The sequence below is a fragment of the Oncorhynchus clarkii genome, chromosome 12 (assembly GCF_045791955.1).
Source record: "Oncorhynchus clarkii lewisi isolate Uvic-CL-2024 chromosome 12, UVic_Ocla_1.0, whole genome shotgun sequence".
Lineage (NCBI taxonomy): Eukaryota > Metazoa > Chordata > Actinopteri > Salmoniformes > Salmonidae > Oncorhynchus > Oncorhynchus clarkii.
Genome location: NC_092158.1, coordinates 50601515 through 50617250, shown reverse-complemented (window position 1 = coordinate 50617250; position 15736 = coordinate 50601515). Strand labels below are relative to the sequence as shown.

The window sequence follows — 15736 nt, the reverse complement described above, 5'->3', positions numbered from 1 at the left end:
TAAGGCAGTGCCACCAAAGACTCTGGGGTTCGAGCCCAGGCTTTGTCGCAGCCGGCCGCGACCGGGAGGTCCATGGGGCGATTACTTTATACTGAGGTCTTTGTTGAATTCTTTTGATTTTTCCATGATGTCAAGCAAAGAGGCACTGCGTTTGAAGGTAGGCCTTGAAATACATCCACAGGTACACCTCCAATTCACTCAAATGATGTCAATCTGAAGCTTCTAAAGCCATGACATTTTCTGAAATTTCCCAAGCTGAATTGTCCAAGGCACAGTCAAGTTAGTGTATGTAAACTTCTGACCCACTAGAATTGTGATACAGTGAATTATAAGTGAAATAATCTGTAAACAATTGTTGAAAAAATGACTTGTGTCACGCACAAAGGAGATGTCCTAACCGACTTGCCAAAATTATAGTTTGTTAACAAGAAATTTGTGGAGTGGTTGAAAAACAAGTTTTAATGACTCAAACTTTAGTGTATGTAAACTTCAACTGTATGTGAGAATGCTATTCATTGACTACAGCTCAGCATTCAACACCATAGTGCCCTCAAAGCTCATCACTAAGCTAAGGACCCTGGGACTAAACACCTCCCCCTGCAACTGGATCCTGGCCTTCCTGACGGGCCGCCCCCAGTTGGTAAGGGTAGGCAACAACACATCTGCCACGCTGATCCTCAACACTGGGTGGCTCAGGGGTGCGTGCTTAGTCCCCTCCTGTACTCCCTGTTCACCCACGACTGAGTTGCCAAGCACGACTCCAAAACCATCATTACATTTGCTGATGACACAACAGTGGTAGGCCTGATAACGATGAAACAGCCTATAGGGAGGAGGTCAGAGACCTGGCAGTGTGGTGCCAGGACAACAACCTCTCCCTCAACGTGAGCAAGACAAAGGAGATGATTGTGGACTACCCATTAACATTGACAGGGCTGAAGTGGAGTGGGTTGAGAGTTTAAAGCTCCTTGGTGTCCACATCACCAACAAACTATCATAGTTCAAACACACCAAGACAGTTGTGAAGAGGCCACGACTACACATTTTTGGCATGGGTCCCCTGATCCTCAAAAAGTAATACAGCTGCACCATCTAGAGCATCCTGCCCAGTTGCATCACAGCCTGGTATGGAAACTGCTCGGCATCTGACCGCAAGGCGCTACAGGGTAGTGCGTACGGCCCAGTACATCACTGGGGCCAAAATTCCCGACATCCAGAACCTATATATTAGGCAGTGTCAGTGGAAGGCCCAAAAAATTATCTAAGACTCCAGTCACCAAAGTCATAGACTGTTCTCCCTGCTACCGCATGGCAAGCGGTACCAGAGCGCTAAGTCTAGGACCAAAACGCTCTTTAACAGCTTCTACCCTCAAGCCATAAGACTGCTGAAGAATTATTAAAATGGCCACCCGGACTATTTACATTTACACCCCCCACCTCCCCTTCGTTTTTACACTGCTGCTACTCTCTGTTTATTATCTATGCATAGTCACTTTACAAATTACCTTAACTAACCTTTACCCACGCATATTGACTCTGTACAGGTATCCCCTTTATCTAGCCTCATTATTGTTATGTAATTTTCTTGTTACTTTTTTATATTTGTTTTTGTTCATAGTTTTTAAACTATTTCTCGAGTTGCATTGTTGCTTAAGGCCTTGTAAGTAAGAATTTCACGGTAAGGTCTACTATACCTGTTGTATTCAGCGCATGTGACAAATAAGATTTGATTTGACCTTGTTCCCTGTTGTCGTGAAAGCACCATTATCACCATGGTTGCCACAGCCACAAAGTCACAAACTCCGCCTATTTCTACAATTTATCTTCTTAAATTCAGATTTTTTTAACCTAACCTTAACCACACTGCTAAACTTAAATGAATATTACAATAACAAATGACGATATAGACCATTTTGACTTTGTGGCTGTGGTAACTAGTGACTACCTCACATATACATCAAAGAGCCTAGTTATTGGGTTAGTTATAAAAATTCATCCCTGAGCAGAGAACAACGCGACCAGCACAGAGTTTCTAATGGTGCGTTCAACACACTTGGGAAAAATACGAGGTCAAATCATGACGTCAGTGATCTTCAGGTCGGAGGTCTAGAAAGAGGCCTAAATTGGAATTCTGAGTTGGATGTCCGTTCAAAACGATTTTCCCCAGTCGGAGCTTGGTTTGTTTTCGAGATAACAGTTGTCTTGAAAGCACTGAAGTCGGCCATTTCCGAGTTGTTTTGGACGCGTCATAAATACTAACTGTATGGCGCCTCAGTGTTAACGTTCTGAATTTTCGCCATTGTTGACGTCTTTTTGTACGTTTCGAAGTTTTCTCAGTTTGTGTGGTCAGTAAGTTTACCAACTTTCAAACAACATTTTATATTTTACTACAAGAACCTGAAGAGTATTGCAAACAAAGAGATCTAATCTAATCCACTTAAAGCTTGACGGACGGTAAGTGTGTGGTTACAGCATTTAAAAAATGCCGTGTCAGACATTGTTTGTGCGCATTGCCAATGGCTGTCTAAGTAACGTTACCCTGTGACGACCCAAGTAAAAAGGTTGGTCAGATTCTGTGCTGGGTATGCTCACAGAACGTTACGCTACTCCGCTTCAAGTATAGCTAGCTACCTAACGCTAGCAAGGCTAATGTCGTTAGGCCTAGTTAGTTAGCTTGTCAACTTTCATTTGTTGGAACAGCCTAGCAATCCATGCAAGTACTCACGTGTTAATTGATAATGCTAACGTTACTAAGTAGTTGGTGTTTTCGCCAACGATAAATAAATAACGTTGGCAAGCAATGTTAATGAGTTAACCAACCACAGCCATAAACGCTGCCCATTTCTGCGACGTATCTTCTTAAAATCGGTTTCTACATTTTAACCAGTGCTATAGTAACTTTCAATTAAGACCAAAAAGCAAATAGTTTAACGATATACTATATCCATTGATATGGTGTGACGGTAACTAGTGACAACCCTTTACTTGAGGATACTAACTCAATTCCAGACTTGAAAGACAACAATTATTCTAAACTTCCATGACTAAATTAGTTGCATGGGGTTCGTTTTGAATTAAGAACATGCACCATTATTAAATGAAATACGTGTTGCTCCATGAAGCACTTAATCCAATGTCTACGTTGCCATCTTGTCTATTTCAAATATTTTCATTGACAGGGCCTACACATTATTGGTTTACTTTACGTGTGTGTTTAAGGTAGTAGTTTTGGAATTGTTTGGTTAGATTACTCGTTGGTTATTACTGCATTGTCGGAACTAGAAACACAAGCATTTCGCTACACTCGCATTAACATTTGCTAACCATGTGTATGTGACCAATACATTTGTTTTGATTTATTGATTTACTTCATGGCCCAAAACATTTAATACAATTTAGTAACAGAGCATTTTCTAAATTCATTCGAACCCCATGCAACTAAACATGGACGTTTATAGGTGTTGTCGGTCTTCCTAGTCGGGAATTGAGGAAGTATCGGCCAAACACTTAACTGGTATCCCCTCAGCCCTCAAATTAAGTGGGCACTTCTGATGACGTTAGACGAATATACACTTGCAGGGTGAGGGAGGAAGGAATTACTTTTATAATGGACCGCCCTTGCACGGAAGTGCGTTAATCCCGCGATACCTTGCGCATGCTTTATATGCGCTACAGTCAATTATGGTTGCATGTTTCCTTACATTTTCTAAATAATAATTAATATATGCATACTATATAATAACTGGCAAATGAATTAGCTAACTAACTTAGCTGGAACTTCTGAAGGAAAATGTTTTATTTCTACAGTTTTCAAAAGCTAACCAAAAAAAAAAAACACATTTTACGAGACGTGTTTGAGCTGTCATGTGCATAAGTAGCACAATTTCTAACTTATTTACATTCATTTTTACTTACATTTTTTTGTTGACTTCTCCATGTTGAGGTTTTGTCTGACTTTTCTTAGCGGTTGCACAATCATCGCAAATTGAATTTTGTGGTGTTCAGGACTTGTAGTGAACATATTTGTACACTCAATCTCGATCAAAAACAAGGGCTGAGGGGCTTACGTTGTGAACTTCCCTTGTATGGTCTGACATCCAAGATGGTGACGGGTATTCCCCCTAGGGCATAAGGCCAGAGTAAGTGGATGAGGGTGTATATTTTATGAGTTTTATACGCAGCCTGTGTATGGCGGTATGGAATCATTCCCAAAACCACTGTGTAGCTAGCTACTGGCTAGCTATATTCTCAGACAATATTTTGGCGCCTTGATGCAGCCTACTTTGAACAGCTGCACAAGAAATGTTCATATTAAACAGCCTTTATTTTTTTTGACAGACTCTCAGCTACAGTGGTGGAAAAAGTACCCAATTGTTATAAACGTGCTCTCACTGTCAACTGTTAATTTAAGGTTTGCTGAAAATAATGTTTAAAAAAAATGTATGAACAGAACAATATTCAACAACTGAGACACAAACTGACCAAGTTCCACAGACATGTGACCCTGAACAAAGGGGGGTCAAAATCAAAAGTAACAGTCAGTTTCTGGTGTGGCCACCAGCTGCATTAGGTACTGCAGTGCATCTCCTCTTCATGGAATTCACCAGATTTGCCAGTTCTTGCTGTGAGATGTTACCCCACTCTTCCAACAAGGCATCTGCAAGTTCCCAGACATTTAGATCCAACAGGTCCCAGACGTGCTCAATGGGATTGAGATCCAGGCGCTTCGCTGGCCATGGCAGAACACTGACATTCCTGTCTTCCAGGAAATCAGGCACAGAATGAGCAGTATGGCTAGTGGCATTGTCACGCTGGAGTGTCATGTCAGGATGAGCCTGCAGGAAGGGTACCACATGAGGCAGGAGGATGTCTTCCCTGTAACACACAGCATTGAGATTGCCTGCAATGACAACAAGCTCAGTCTGATGATGCTGTGACGCACCTCCCCAGATGATGGCTGACCCTCCACCTCCAAATCGATCCCACTCCAGAGTACAGAGCTCGGTCTAACGCTCATTCCTTTGACGATAATCGCGATTCCGACCATCTCCCCATGTAAGACACAACCGCGACTCGTCAGTGAAGAGCATTTTTGCCAGTTCTGAATGTCCAGCGATGGTGGGTTTGTGTCCATAGGCGACATTGTTGTCAGTGATGTCTGGTGAGGACCTGCCTTACAATAGGCCTATAAGCCCTCAGTCCAGCCTCTCTCAGCCTATTGTGGAGAGTCTGAGCACTGATGGAGGAATTGTATGTTCCTGGTGTAACTCGGGCAGTTGTTGTTGCCATCCTGTCCCGCAAGTGTGATGTTCGGGTGTACCGATCCTGTGGAGGTGTTACACGTGGTCTGCCACTGCAAGGACGATCAGCTGTCCGTCCTGTCTCCTCGTAGCGCTGTCTTAGGTGTCTCACAGTACGGACATTGCAATTTATTGCCCTGGCCACATCTGCAGTCCTCATGCCTCCTTGCAGCATGCCTAAGGCACGTTCACACAGATGATCAGGGACCCTGGGCATCTTTCTTTTTGGTGTTTTTCAGTCAGTAGAAAGGCCTCTTTAGTGTCCTAAGTTTTCATAACTGTGACCTTTAATTGCCTACCGTCTGTAAGCTGTTAGTATCTTAACGACTATTCCACAGGTGCATGTTAATTAATTGTTTATGGTTCATTGAACAAGCACGGGAAACAGTGTTTAAACCCTTTACAATGAAGATCTGAAGTTATTTGGATTTTTACGAATTAGGGTCCTGAAAAAGGGACTTTTCTTTTTACAGTTTACTTGAGTAAAAGTATAGGTACCTTTTTTAATAGAATGTTATTCAAGTAAAAGTTAGTCACTCAGTAAAAACTACTTGAGTAAAATGATTGGTTTCTAAATATCAAAAGTAAATGTAATTGCTTAAATATACTTTAGTAGTAAGTTTGTTAAATTTAAGTATGTGAATTAGCAGGACAGGAAAATGGTCTAAGCGTTCAAAATGTAACGAGTACTTTTGGGTGTCAGGGAAAATGTAGGGAGTAACAAGTACATTCGTTTCTTTAGTAATGTAGTAAAGTAAAAGTTGTCCAAAAAATGTATTAAAGTACAGATACACCCCCCCAAAAAATACTTGTTTTTACACTACTGCACAGATATGACGATGATGTCGCCAACAACTTATTCACTAGTGATGGTAATTTTAGCTAGCAAACGTTAGCTTATATTTATCAGGAGCATGTTCTTTAGAACCTAACTAGTTAGCAAGCCTTGCCACAAACAGACATTGCAATAAAGAATACATTAGCTAACTAGCTGCAACTTGTTAATGCAACATTTTTAGATCACAAGAACCTGATTTTATATTTGATAAAGGAAATGTGCATGGCCTCAAGACAGAAGGCCCTTCCAAATGGGGATTGAGATAATGGAGGGAATCTGAAGAATAGGCATAACTTACTCACTGAATGCTCAAATATTTATTTCATTGCTAATCTGTTGAAACCCAACAGATTCATTAAACCGACCTAATTAAAAACAGTGTTATTAATCAATGTCATGTTGTGTATCCTCACAGAAAATCTATGCAGAGTCCAGATTGGAGAGGGAATAAATTGGTGGTGCCCGTCGTCAAAAGCTAAAATGATCACCAGACGAAGAGGTCATTCAGACAACACCGATGTGGAGGTGCACACCTCAAATTGTCCTTTTGAAATTGAAGTCCCTGACTTTGTTGAAACTATAAATTTTAAAACGAGTCCCTACGAAGACATGAGCTCAGAGAATGGGGATAGTACAGTCGGATTACTTGGAATCGACAAGTTAGACTGGACATTTGAGAAGGATGCTGTCGCCCATCTTTTCGACATTGGATTGACCAAATTAGGTGTGGGTGACACAACCGATCAAGATTTTGGAATTGGCGCGTCCAGGACGCCATTGCCAGAAGGAATGCCTGCTGGTCAGAAAAGGAAGAGGAGAGAGAACCTGTCTGGGCGCATGATCAACAAGAACGCCATCGCTGCAAGAATGAATCGTCTGAAAAAGAAGGAATACGTCAACGGGCTGGAGAATAAAGTCGGGTCTCTGTCGACAGAAAACCACATACTTAAACAGGAAAACGTCCAATTGAATAAGAGGGTGGAAGAGTTGGAAGATGAGTCGAGGTACCTGAGAGCTGTGTTGGCCAATGAGAGTATGTTAGCCCAGCTGTTGTCAAGACTGAGCGGTGTGAATGGCATGAAATTATCTTCCTCACTTTTCCAGGAGTCCAACAAGAACGAAGACCACGATTATGCCTTGCCTAGGAAACTTGTGAAGATGGAGAAGGAGACCTCTGGTGGCGTCTGTCTGCACGTGGACAAGAACCACGTCTCAGTGGAGTTCTGCACTAAGTGTGCAGAGAGTGCAAGCGCATCACTCAAAATGTAGGGTCGAGTACTTTTATCTGTTTTCAGATGTTGAGACTGAACCTCAGAGTAAAAAAATATCAGGGGAATTTATGAACACTTAAAACTGTTTTGAGATCATTAATTAAGAATTGTTGAATGAGCATGTGTGAAATCTTATGAAACCAATGATTATAAGAACACGTTACTCGTTAAACCTTGTTGCCAGTTTTCTTCTAGGTGATGATTGTTCAACCATGCTGGATGAATGGGTTACAGAACGTCCCTGTCTGCTTGGCTCCATGGTAAGGATCTCTTAACAAGAAACGCTGATCATTTGATACGTTCTCAGATGTTTTTCAAGGTTATTTCAAGTTTTAAAATAACTAGGTATACACTGGAACATATGTTTGTTTGTTTTATATTCAACTTTTCTTTTATTAAGTTCTATGCATTAAGAATTTAACCTGTAAATACAAATTGACTGATTTCACACCCAAATATAAAGAAATGGTGTCTTTTTGAATTTAGCAGTCAAGTTTTATTGGAATTGAAGAAAAAATAAAAGGAGTACGGTGATGTTTCACAATGAGTTTTATAGTATTAGATTATTAGTTCATATTGGCTCTAACCAGAATGGGGGGAGAAACAACAAATATAGTTGGTTACCACGGTTTGGTTAGAAATGATCTCTTTGTGAAACATCACTATTCTGCTGAAGGATGTTTTTATTTAGCGCCCCTATTTTTCTTTATTGCTAAAGTGGATTCTGCTGTCGGAAGCTGAAGAGGTGGAACTCGCTGCTGCCAACTTGGCCTGTTATTTTTTTTAAAGGTAGTATAACAAATAGTGTAAGTGACTACATGTTACCAGTATCCCACCACACCTTTGAAAAAAGTAGTGAATTTAGAATATTGTGGATGACAAGTGTTCCACTACCTATTGCATTGACAATATCAGAGGTCGTATAATAGTTTCTTCACAAGCTTAACTTGACTTGTGTTGACACCTTTCAATGTAACACATTTGTAAAAGTATATTTTATTATTGATGTGGTGATCCTGATAGAAATGGACTTCACCAATGTTGTATAAACTGAGTCAGTATGTCTTGAAGAATTATGTATAATACAGGATTTTGTGCCAATCTCTAAACGAGAGAACAATTTTTAAGGAAGATTGGTTTTGATAAAGTAATTGACAATAAATCTTATTTTGATTATGCATGCTTCAGTTATGTATTTTGTCTTGACTGTTGCTGTATGTAAATGATATTAACCTTATTTTCTCTTTTCAAACAGCAAGCTTTTTCTGCAGACAAAGATCTATCAATTCCTCAACAAAATTGGGGGGGGATTGGTAATGGTTCCCAAACACGTGGGGCTTCATTTGAGCGGAGAGCTCATATTGTATATGCATACACTTATTCGTCTGGTGTACTTGTTTTTGACATAATGCTGCTGCATTTAGGTATAATGTAATTGTTCATCTTGCTAATTGCCTATAATTTCCACCTGTTGTCTATTCCATTTGCACAACAGCATGTGAAATTTATTGTCAATCAGTGTTGCTTCCTAAGTGGACAGTTTGATTTCACAGAAGTGTGATTGACTTGGTGTTACATTGTGTTTAAGTGTTCCCTTTATTTTTTTGAGCAGTGTATGTTGCTTGACATTGATAACTAAATGTTACACTATTTTGACTGGATTGCAATTGGATCATATTTGCTATATTTATCAGTTGCGTTACCCTAGGATATGGCATTTTCAAACATTTTCCAATGTCGGGCCACTAAAAAAAATGATATTCCACACCTGATGGTCTTATACGCATGTTGAATGTTTTTTTGTTTTTTTTGTCCTTGGTGTTAAAAGAACATCCAATTTAGGACCCAATATTAGTTTGTATTAACAAAACAACCATTTCATTGCGATCCTGATTCGGAGGTTTAACTTCCTATTACTAAAATTGGCACATGCGTCACATTCATTTCAAAATACCTTTTGATTTCAAATGTGTGATATGCCAAGTTAAAACATTCAAAATGCCGAACTGTTTTACAAGCTGATAATCACTTAATTATAATGGAAATTAAAGTGTGCATTAAGGTATAACATATGTACTGTGCCTTAAAGTATTTATACCCTTTTTCACTTTGCGTTACAGCCTGGATTAAATCGATTTCTCACCATCTACACAAAATACCCCATAATGACAGTGAACATGTTTTTAGACATTTTTGCAAATATATAAAATACAGAACTCTCAATTACTTCAGAATTCACATCCTTGAGTAAATACTTTGTAGAAGCACCCTTTGGCAGTGATTACAGCTGAGCCTTTCTGGGTAGGTCTCTACGAGCTTTCCACACCTGGATTGTGCAACATTTTCCTATTTAAAAAAAATATATATATATATATATATATATATATATTTATTATTATTTTAAATTCTCCAAGCACTGTCAAATTGGTTGTTGATCATTGCTAGACAATCATCTTCAGGTTTTGCTGTAATTTTGACTTAGATTTAACTCAGCCATTCCGGAACATTCAATGTCTTCTCGCTAAAGCAACTCCCGTGTAGATTTGTCCTGGTTTTTTTCAGGTTGTCCTTCGGAATGTGAATTCATCTCCCAGTGTCTCCCAGGAAAGCAGATCGAGCCAAGTTTTTCTCTAGCATTTTGTCTGTGCTTAGAAATGGAATGGAGCTTTTTTTTTTTATATATCCTGGCAGAACTCTGCAGTCCATAACAATTTACAAGCATACCTAAAACATGATGCAGCCACCACTATGCTTAAATACAGAGTGGTAGTCAGTTGTATTGGACTTGCCCAAAACATAACTGTATTCATGACAAAGTGAATTGTTTTGTCACATTTTTTGCAGTGTTACTTTAGTGCCTTGTTGCGAACAGGATGCAAGTTTTGGAATATTTTTAAATTCTGTACAGGCTTCCTTTTCCACTCTGTCATTTAAATCAAATAACGTTTTATTAGTCACATACGTGTTTAGCAGATATTGCTGGTGTAGCAAAATGGTTGTGCTTCTAGTTCAACAGTGCAGCAATATCTAACAATTTCACAACATATACCCAGTACACACACACATCTAAGGAAGGAATGTTATTAAGTATATGGATGAGCAATGTCAGAGCGGCATAGACTAAGATACTGTATTCTATACTATTCTACTGTATATACATATGAGATGAGTAATGCAAACATTAGTGACAAGTGTTCCTTTTTTTAAGTTAGTATTGTGCAGTAATGACAATGTTGTTGATCCATCCTCCGTTTTCTCCTATCACAGCCATTAAACTTTTTTCACGTCACGATTGGCCTCATGGTGGAATACGTGAGTGGTTTCCTTCATCTCCGGCAACTGAGTTAGGAAGGACGTCTGCATCTTTGTAGTGACTGGGTGTATTGATACACCATCCAAAGTGTAATTATAACTTCACCAAGCTCAGAGATATTCGATGTCTTTATTTTTACCCTTCTACCAATAGGTGCCCTTCTTTGCGAGGCATTGGAAAACCTCCCTGGTCTTTTTGGTTGAATCTGTTTGAAATTCCCGGCGACTGAGGGACCTTACAATTATCTGTATGTGTGGTGTACAGGGATGAGGTAGTAATTCTAAAATTTTGTTAAACACTATTCCACACAGTGAGTCCGTGTAACTTATGTGACCTGTTAAGCAAATTTGTACTCCTAAACTTATTTAGGCTTGCCAATATATTGATTTAATACATTTCAGCCTTTTCATTTAATTTGTGAACATTTTGAAAAACACAATTCCACTTTGATATTATGGGGTATTGTGTGTATGACAATGCACATCAATTAATCCACTTTAAATTCAGGCTAATGCAACAATGTGCAAGAAGTCAAGGTGTGTGAATACTTTCTGAAGGCACTGTTGAACTAGGTGTGGGTGATTTGCTGTGGTTACACTTCCAATGCAACATTTTACAAGTTAATTGCAGGTAAATTAATCTGTGGGTTGAAATCCTGTCTACTAATTCTAGTGAGTACATCATGCTCATTCTCCCTAGAGGTTATTAAACTAGTTTTCATATGGTTATAACCGCACACAAACATGGTAATACCATAAATAACCCTGTAAGATGGTCCCTGTTCAACAGGCAAATGTATTGGAATGTTAGAGCTGATGTGAATCCTTTGTCTGTCAGGCCAGGCCTGTTTATTCTACATAATATATCTGAGCGTTCCACTACATATAGTGCTCTGATGACGGCAGCTGTTCCTACCACCAGTGGGCCTCCGACTAAATGTAAACGATGGAGCATATGCATCCTATTACGTTTTCACAATGCAAATAGCTACTGGTAAAATGCACTGGAGGGGGTACACTGGGCAGAGCTAAATGTGATTTAGGGATTTAAATAATATTTGTAGTGCTCAAGGAATATCAACATGAGGGGATTTATAATTTGACAGGATAATTGTTAAGATAAGGCACATTCTCAAATCAGGGTTGATTTTTAGACTAGCTCTGAGTGAGGTGTGTATATATACACACACACACACACACACACACACCTCGTATTCAGACCCCTTCCTCACATTTACGTTACAGCCTTATTCTAAAATGGCTACAGTTTTTCCCTCCCCCTCAAATCTACACAACACCCCATAATGACAAAGCGAAAACCAATTTAGAAATATTTGCAAATGTACTTTTAAAAAACATACCTTTTATGTACATAAGTATTCAGACCCTTTGCTATGCGACTTGAAATTGAGTTCTAGTGCAACCTGTTTCCATTGATCAATCTGATGTTTCTACAACTTGGAGTCCATCTGTGGCAAATTCAACTGATTGGACATGATTTGGAAAGGCACCCACCTGTCTATATAAGAAAGTCCCACAGTTGACAGTGTATGTCAGACAGGATTGTGACGAGGCACAGATGTGGGGAAGGATACCGAAATATTACTGCAAGCATGGTGGTGGCAACATGCTGTGGGGGTGTTTTTCAGCGGCAGGGACTGCCGCTGAAAACCTGATCCAGAGTGCTCAGGACCTCAGACTGGGGGGGCAAAGGGTCACCTTCCAACAGAACGACCCAAAGCACACAGCCATGACAACTCAGGAGTGGCTTCTGGACAAGTCTCAATGTCCTTGAGTGGCCCAGCCAGAGTCTGGATTTGAACCCAATCGAACATCTCTGGAGACCTGAAAAATAGCTGTGTAGCGACGCTCCCCATCCAACCTGACAGTGCTTGAGAGGATCTACAGAGAAGAGTGGGAGAAACTCCCCAAATCCAGGTGTGCCAACTTGTAGCGTCATACTGAAGACGACTCGAGGCTGTAGTTGCTGCCAAAGGTGCTTCCAAGTTCTGAGTAAAGGGTCTGAATACTTAATGTGATTTTAAAAAAATAAATAAAAAAACAGCCAGTTTTTTGTTATCGTTGCAGTGTGAACGCTGCCATCTATTTGGAATTACAGTTATGAATGGGCCTCTACTCCGATACAGCCGTAAACGACCTCATTGAAAACAGTGGGGAAAATTACAATCTACAGTACCAATGGTTTTGTTTTGCCCTTTGACATTGCATAAATTTAGTCCAGCGATAGCGTTGAAATAATTTAGTCATTACATTATGATTATCCAGATGTTTGTACATGTAACTCAAGGACTGAAGAAAATAAAAATACAGAACATTTAGGTTGGTTTGAAACTGTTTTAATCCTGAAGCTCCTCGCCATTTGAGGTGGACAACTGAATCAACTTCAAGTAGCTGTCAAAGTGTCTGGAGCTTAGGTAGGTTCCAAAGAACACCTGTAGTACTATCACAACACCCATTTTCCTTAAGATGGGTTGGGTAATGTTCATCCAAAAACGGAGGACGTTTCCCTTTTCTGGCAATGGTGTAGTGTTGTACCTGTCAGAATTACAGTGGCATAATTATGCAAATTCAGTCAGCCAAGCATCTTGATGAAACCTTTGACTGCAAAGAGTTGCACATACCTGGTTGCAAGGCCTGCATTCACAGGCAAAGCCAACAGAATAGGATATACGCCAGCACCAACTGCGCCGACAAGGGCACCTCTTATCAGGACACAGGTTGGACAGTTAAGGTCACCTGAAATTAGTTTAAGAATTTCAGAAACAATTAAAATATTGTCAAACTTCAACTGCAACTGAAACAATTAAACACTCACCAGACAATAATGGTTTGGATACAGCTACATTATACATGGCCACTGTTGTCAAGAATGGTAGGACAGCCATTGGGAGATTTGATGTAAAACGCCCTTGAGTGACATTCAGTGCTCTCCTGTATAAGCTGTTGGCAATCAGTCCTGCAAATGCCCCATTACCTCCCAGGTACATGGGGCCATAGGTGAAGATTTTCCTGTAGAACAACAGTGATATTTCATAAGTTGTTAATGTTATGAGAGCAAAAGGCTGTCAATTACAAGTAGGGCTAGGGCTGTCAAGGCAATGAAAACATGTCTAGGCTATAGAGCTGGATGGATGACTCATCTTTGTACCTGTGCCATTAGACAGGTTGGTTGTTTAGCAGCAAAACAGACGTGCTTAACTATGCTTCAGGAAGCTTACTTTCCCCATCACTATTGTGAGCAATCTGGCCACCCAGAATAACAACACATGGACTTCTGCGCCATTGAAGCGTGCGCATAGTTTGTGAAGTTGTTTGTTCTTAACTGACTTGCCTAGTTAAATAAAGGTAAAATAAACATTCTGGCCACTAGAGGCCTCTATCATTCTCTATGGCATAGGCCTACAAAAACGTACCTGTCAAGTTCAGGCAACCGTTCGAAATTTTCCGCCATCATTTGAATGATCAGGGCTCTGGAAACTGTGCGGCTGGTGCCTTTCTGTACAACGACATTGCTGTTTTCTGACATCTTCAGCAAGATTCCCTGCAATGCATGACCACATTTTGAAAATAAATGTCACTGTCTGTCAATAATGTTGGCTATCATTGACAGGGCTGAGTGAACGTGTATGCAACACGTTCGATAAGATAACTTTACCTAGCCAACATGACATTTTATAAAACCCCGTCCATGTAGCATAGTTCAGAGAACAAAACATTTATATATTATTAATCACGATTACACTGGAATAACGCCAGTCTATGTATTTCTGTACTGTCGAGTATTCATTCCTTACCTTGGCGATGTTTCAGCTCTAATGTAGCTAGCTATGTGCTGCAAATGTTTAGCTGTTTCTTCTTCTTTGGTGGGGTTTAGCTGTTTCAATATTTTCTTCTGTATCATTATTTAGTGAAGGGCGCAGCCATTTTAAACCACGTGCACCAGAGTGAACTCTGAACCTTTCACAACAAATTGTATTGGTTCGTAATCCCGAGCCTGGACAAAAAGCACCGCCATGCCATTGGATGTACAGTTTTGTCAATCAAGGTGTAGCTAGTAACAAACCTCTCCGTTGCTAAGCTAAAACTGATACTGCTTTCCACTCCGTGGCTGTAGATTTGGAAATAAAAACGTGGTGATGTGACACAGCAAATAAGAGGACGAGGAAGTTCCAGATATTTCGCAAAGAATATATGAAATGTGTAAAATAGACGGGTTATTGCAGAGACATTGCTTTTACAGCAAGATCAGCCAGGCAGGTATTTTCCTACAGGCGCGAGCGCACTGACATCAGGAAAGGCTATCGTTAACCAAACGCTTTGCCAACTTCCAGTTCCACTGTCCAGGCTTTCGTTTTTAGGTAGCCTAGCTGGTTGAGCAACAATGATGCATGTGTTTGCGAGCATTGGTTCATTTCAGTTTGTGAATGGTTGAATAGACGGGCTATAAAGGATGTCATATCCTAAATCAATGAAAGATGACGGAGAATCACACCAGCTACATAACCTTAGCTAACTGAGATATTGGATGGAGCCCATTAATTGTATTCGTGGTGGTATGACTTGTATGACAGCTAATGTTATGTATTTTGATTGCCATATATATCTGCACACCTGGTTCGTTTGACTAATTGGGCCACCACAAATTCATAGAAAAAAATATTAGGCTGGGTAATTGCTGCAAGGTAGCTTAATTAAACTTGATGTGATGTTAGTGTTAGGCTATAAATAGGCGGCTACCCCTACTCATTTAATTATTTAGCGGGTTTTTTCACGCGCTAAAATAGCAATGGTTGCATATTTCACTCTGCCGATTAGCGTTACCCCACCTTTAACGTTTCTTTGGACTGCCATTGGTTTTGATTTTTTTTATCTCCAGGTCATCACATGGGAGCGCCATTGACTCAATGCCAGCATCAAACTGCAAGGACAGTGATAGAAACGCGGAAAATCTCGCTGAGCTGGGCTCAATAAAAGTTTGTCAATTGAGAGAATAT

The 15736-nt window shown here is 40.0% G+C and overlaps 2 protein-coding genes across 4 annotated transcripts; one reads left to right on the top strand and one right to left on the bottom strand.

Moving 5' to 3' along the window:
- The first annotated feature begins 1760 nt into the window (after nt 1-1760).
- Nucleotides 1761-10698, top strand: LOC139420775 (CREB/ATF bZIP transcription factor-like). 3 transcript variants are annotated; one of them, XM_071171008.1, is made up of 5 exons: nt 1761-2454; nt 6554-7403; nt 7594-7669; nt 8128-8215; nt 8665-10698. In XM_071171008.1, the coding sequence occupies exons 2-4, from the start codon at nt 6619-6621 to the stop codon at nt 8194-8196; spliced, it is 930 nt and encodes a 309-aa protein (XP_071027109.1). In that variant the 5' UTR covers nt 1761-2454; nt 6554-6618; the 3' UTR covers nt 8197-8215; nt 8665-10698. The 3 variants fall into 3 exon arrangements, with proteins under 3 accessions (XP_071027109.1, XP_071027108.1, XP_071027110.1); XM_071171007.1 differs by lacking the exon at nt 8665-10698 and having other exon boundaries at nt 8128-8587; XM_071171009.1 differs by lacking the exon at nt 8665-10698 and having other exon boundaries at nt 1770-2454; nt 6554-8316.
- Nucleotides 10699-13062: 2364 nt separating this feature from the next.
- On the bottom strand, nt 13063-14718 carry LOC139420773 (transmembrane protein 126A-like). The gene is made up of 5 exons (XM_071171005.1): nt 14537-14718; nt 14156-14283; nt 13558-13751; nt 13364-13478; nt 13063-13277 (listed from the first exon to the last, which is right to left on the bottom strand). The coding sequence occupies exons 2-5, from the start codon at nt 14266-14268 to the stop codon at nt 13079-13081; spliced, it is 621 nt and encodes a 206-aa protein (XP_071027106.1). The 5' UTR covers nt 14269-14283; nt 14537-14718; the 3' UTR covers nt 13063-13078.
- Nucleotides 14719-15736: the final 1018 nt, after the last annotated feature.

Bases quoted from the DNA above. Each gene is read 5' to 3' on its own strand.
- LOC139420775 (XM_071171008.1), top strand. From the start codon at position 6,619: ATGATCACCAGACGAAGAGGTCATTCAGACAACACCGATGTGGAGGTG. The intron at 7,404-7,593 runs GTAGGGTCGAGT...CCTTGTTGCCAG, and splicing joins GCAAGCGCATCACTCAAAAT to TTTTCTTCTAGGTGATGATT. The intron at 7,670-8,127 runs GTAAGGATCTCT...TTATTGCTAAAG, and splicing joins CCTGTCTGCTTGGCTCCATG to TGGATTCTGCTGTCGGAAGC.
- LOC139420773 (XM_071171005.1), bottom strand. From the start codon at position 14,268: ATGTCAGAAAACAGCAATGTCGTTGTACAGAAAGGCACCAGCCGCACA. The intron at 13,479-13,557 runs GTGAGTGTTTAA...AACTAATTTCAG, and splicing joins ATCCAAACCATTATTGTCTG to GTGACCTTAACTGTCCAACC. The intron at 13,278-13,363 runs GTATGTGCAACT...TAATTCTGACAG, and splicing joins AATGCAGGCCTTGCAACCAG to GTACAACACTACACCATTGC.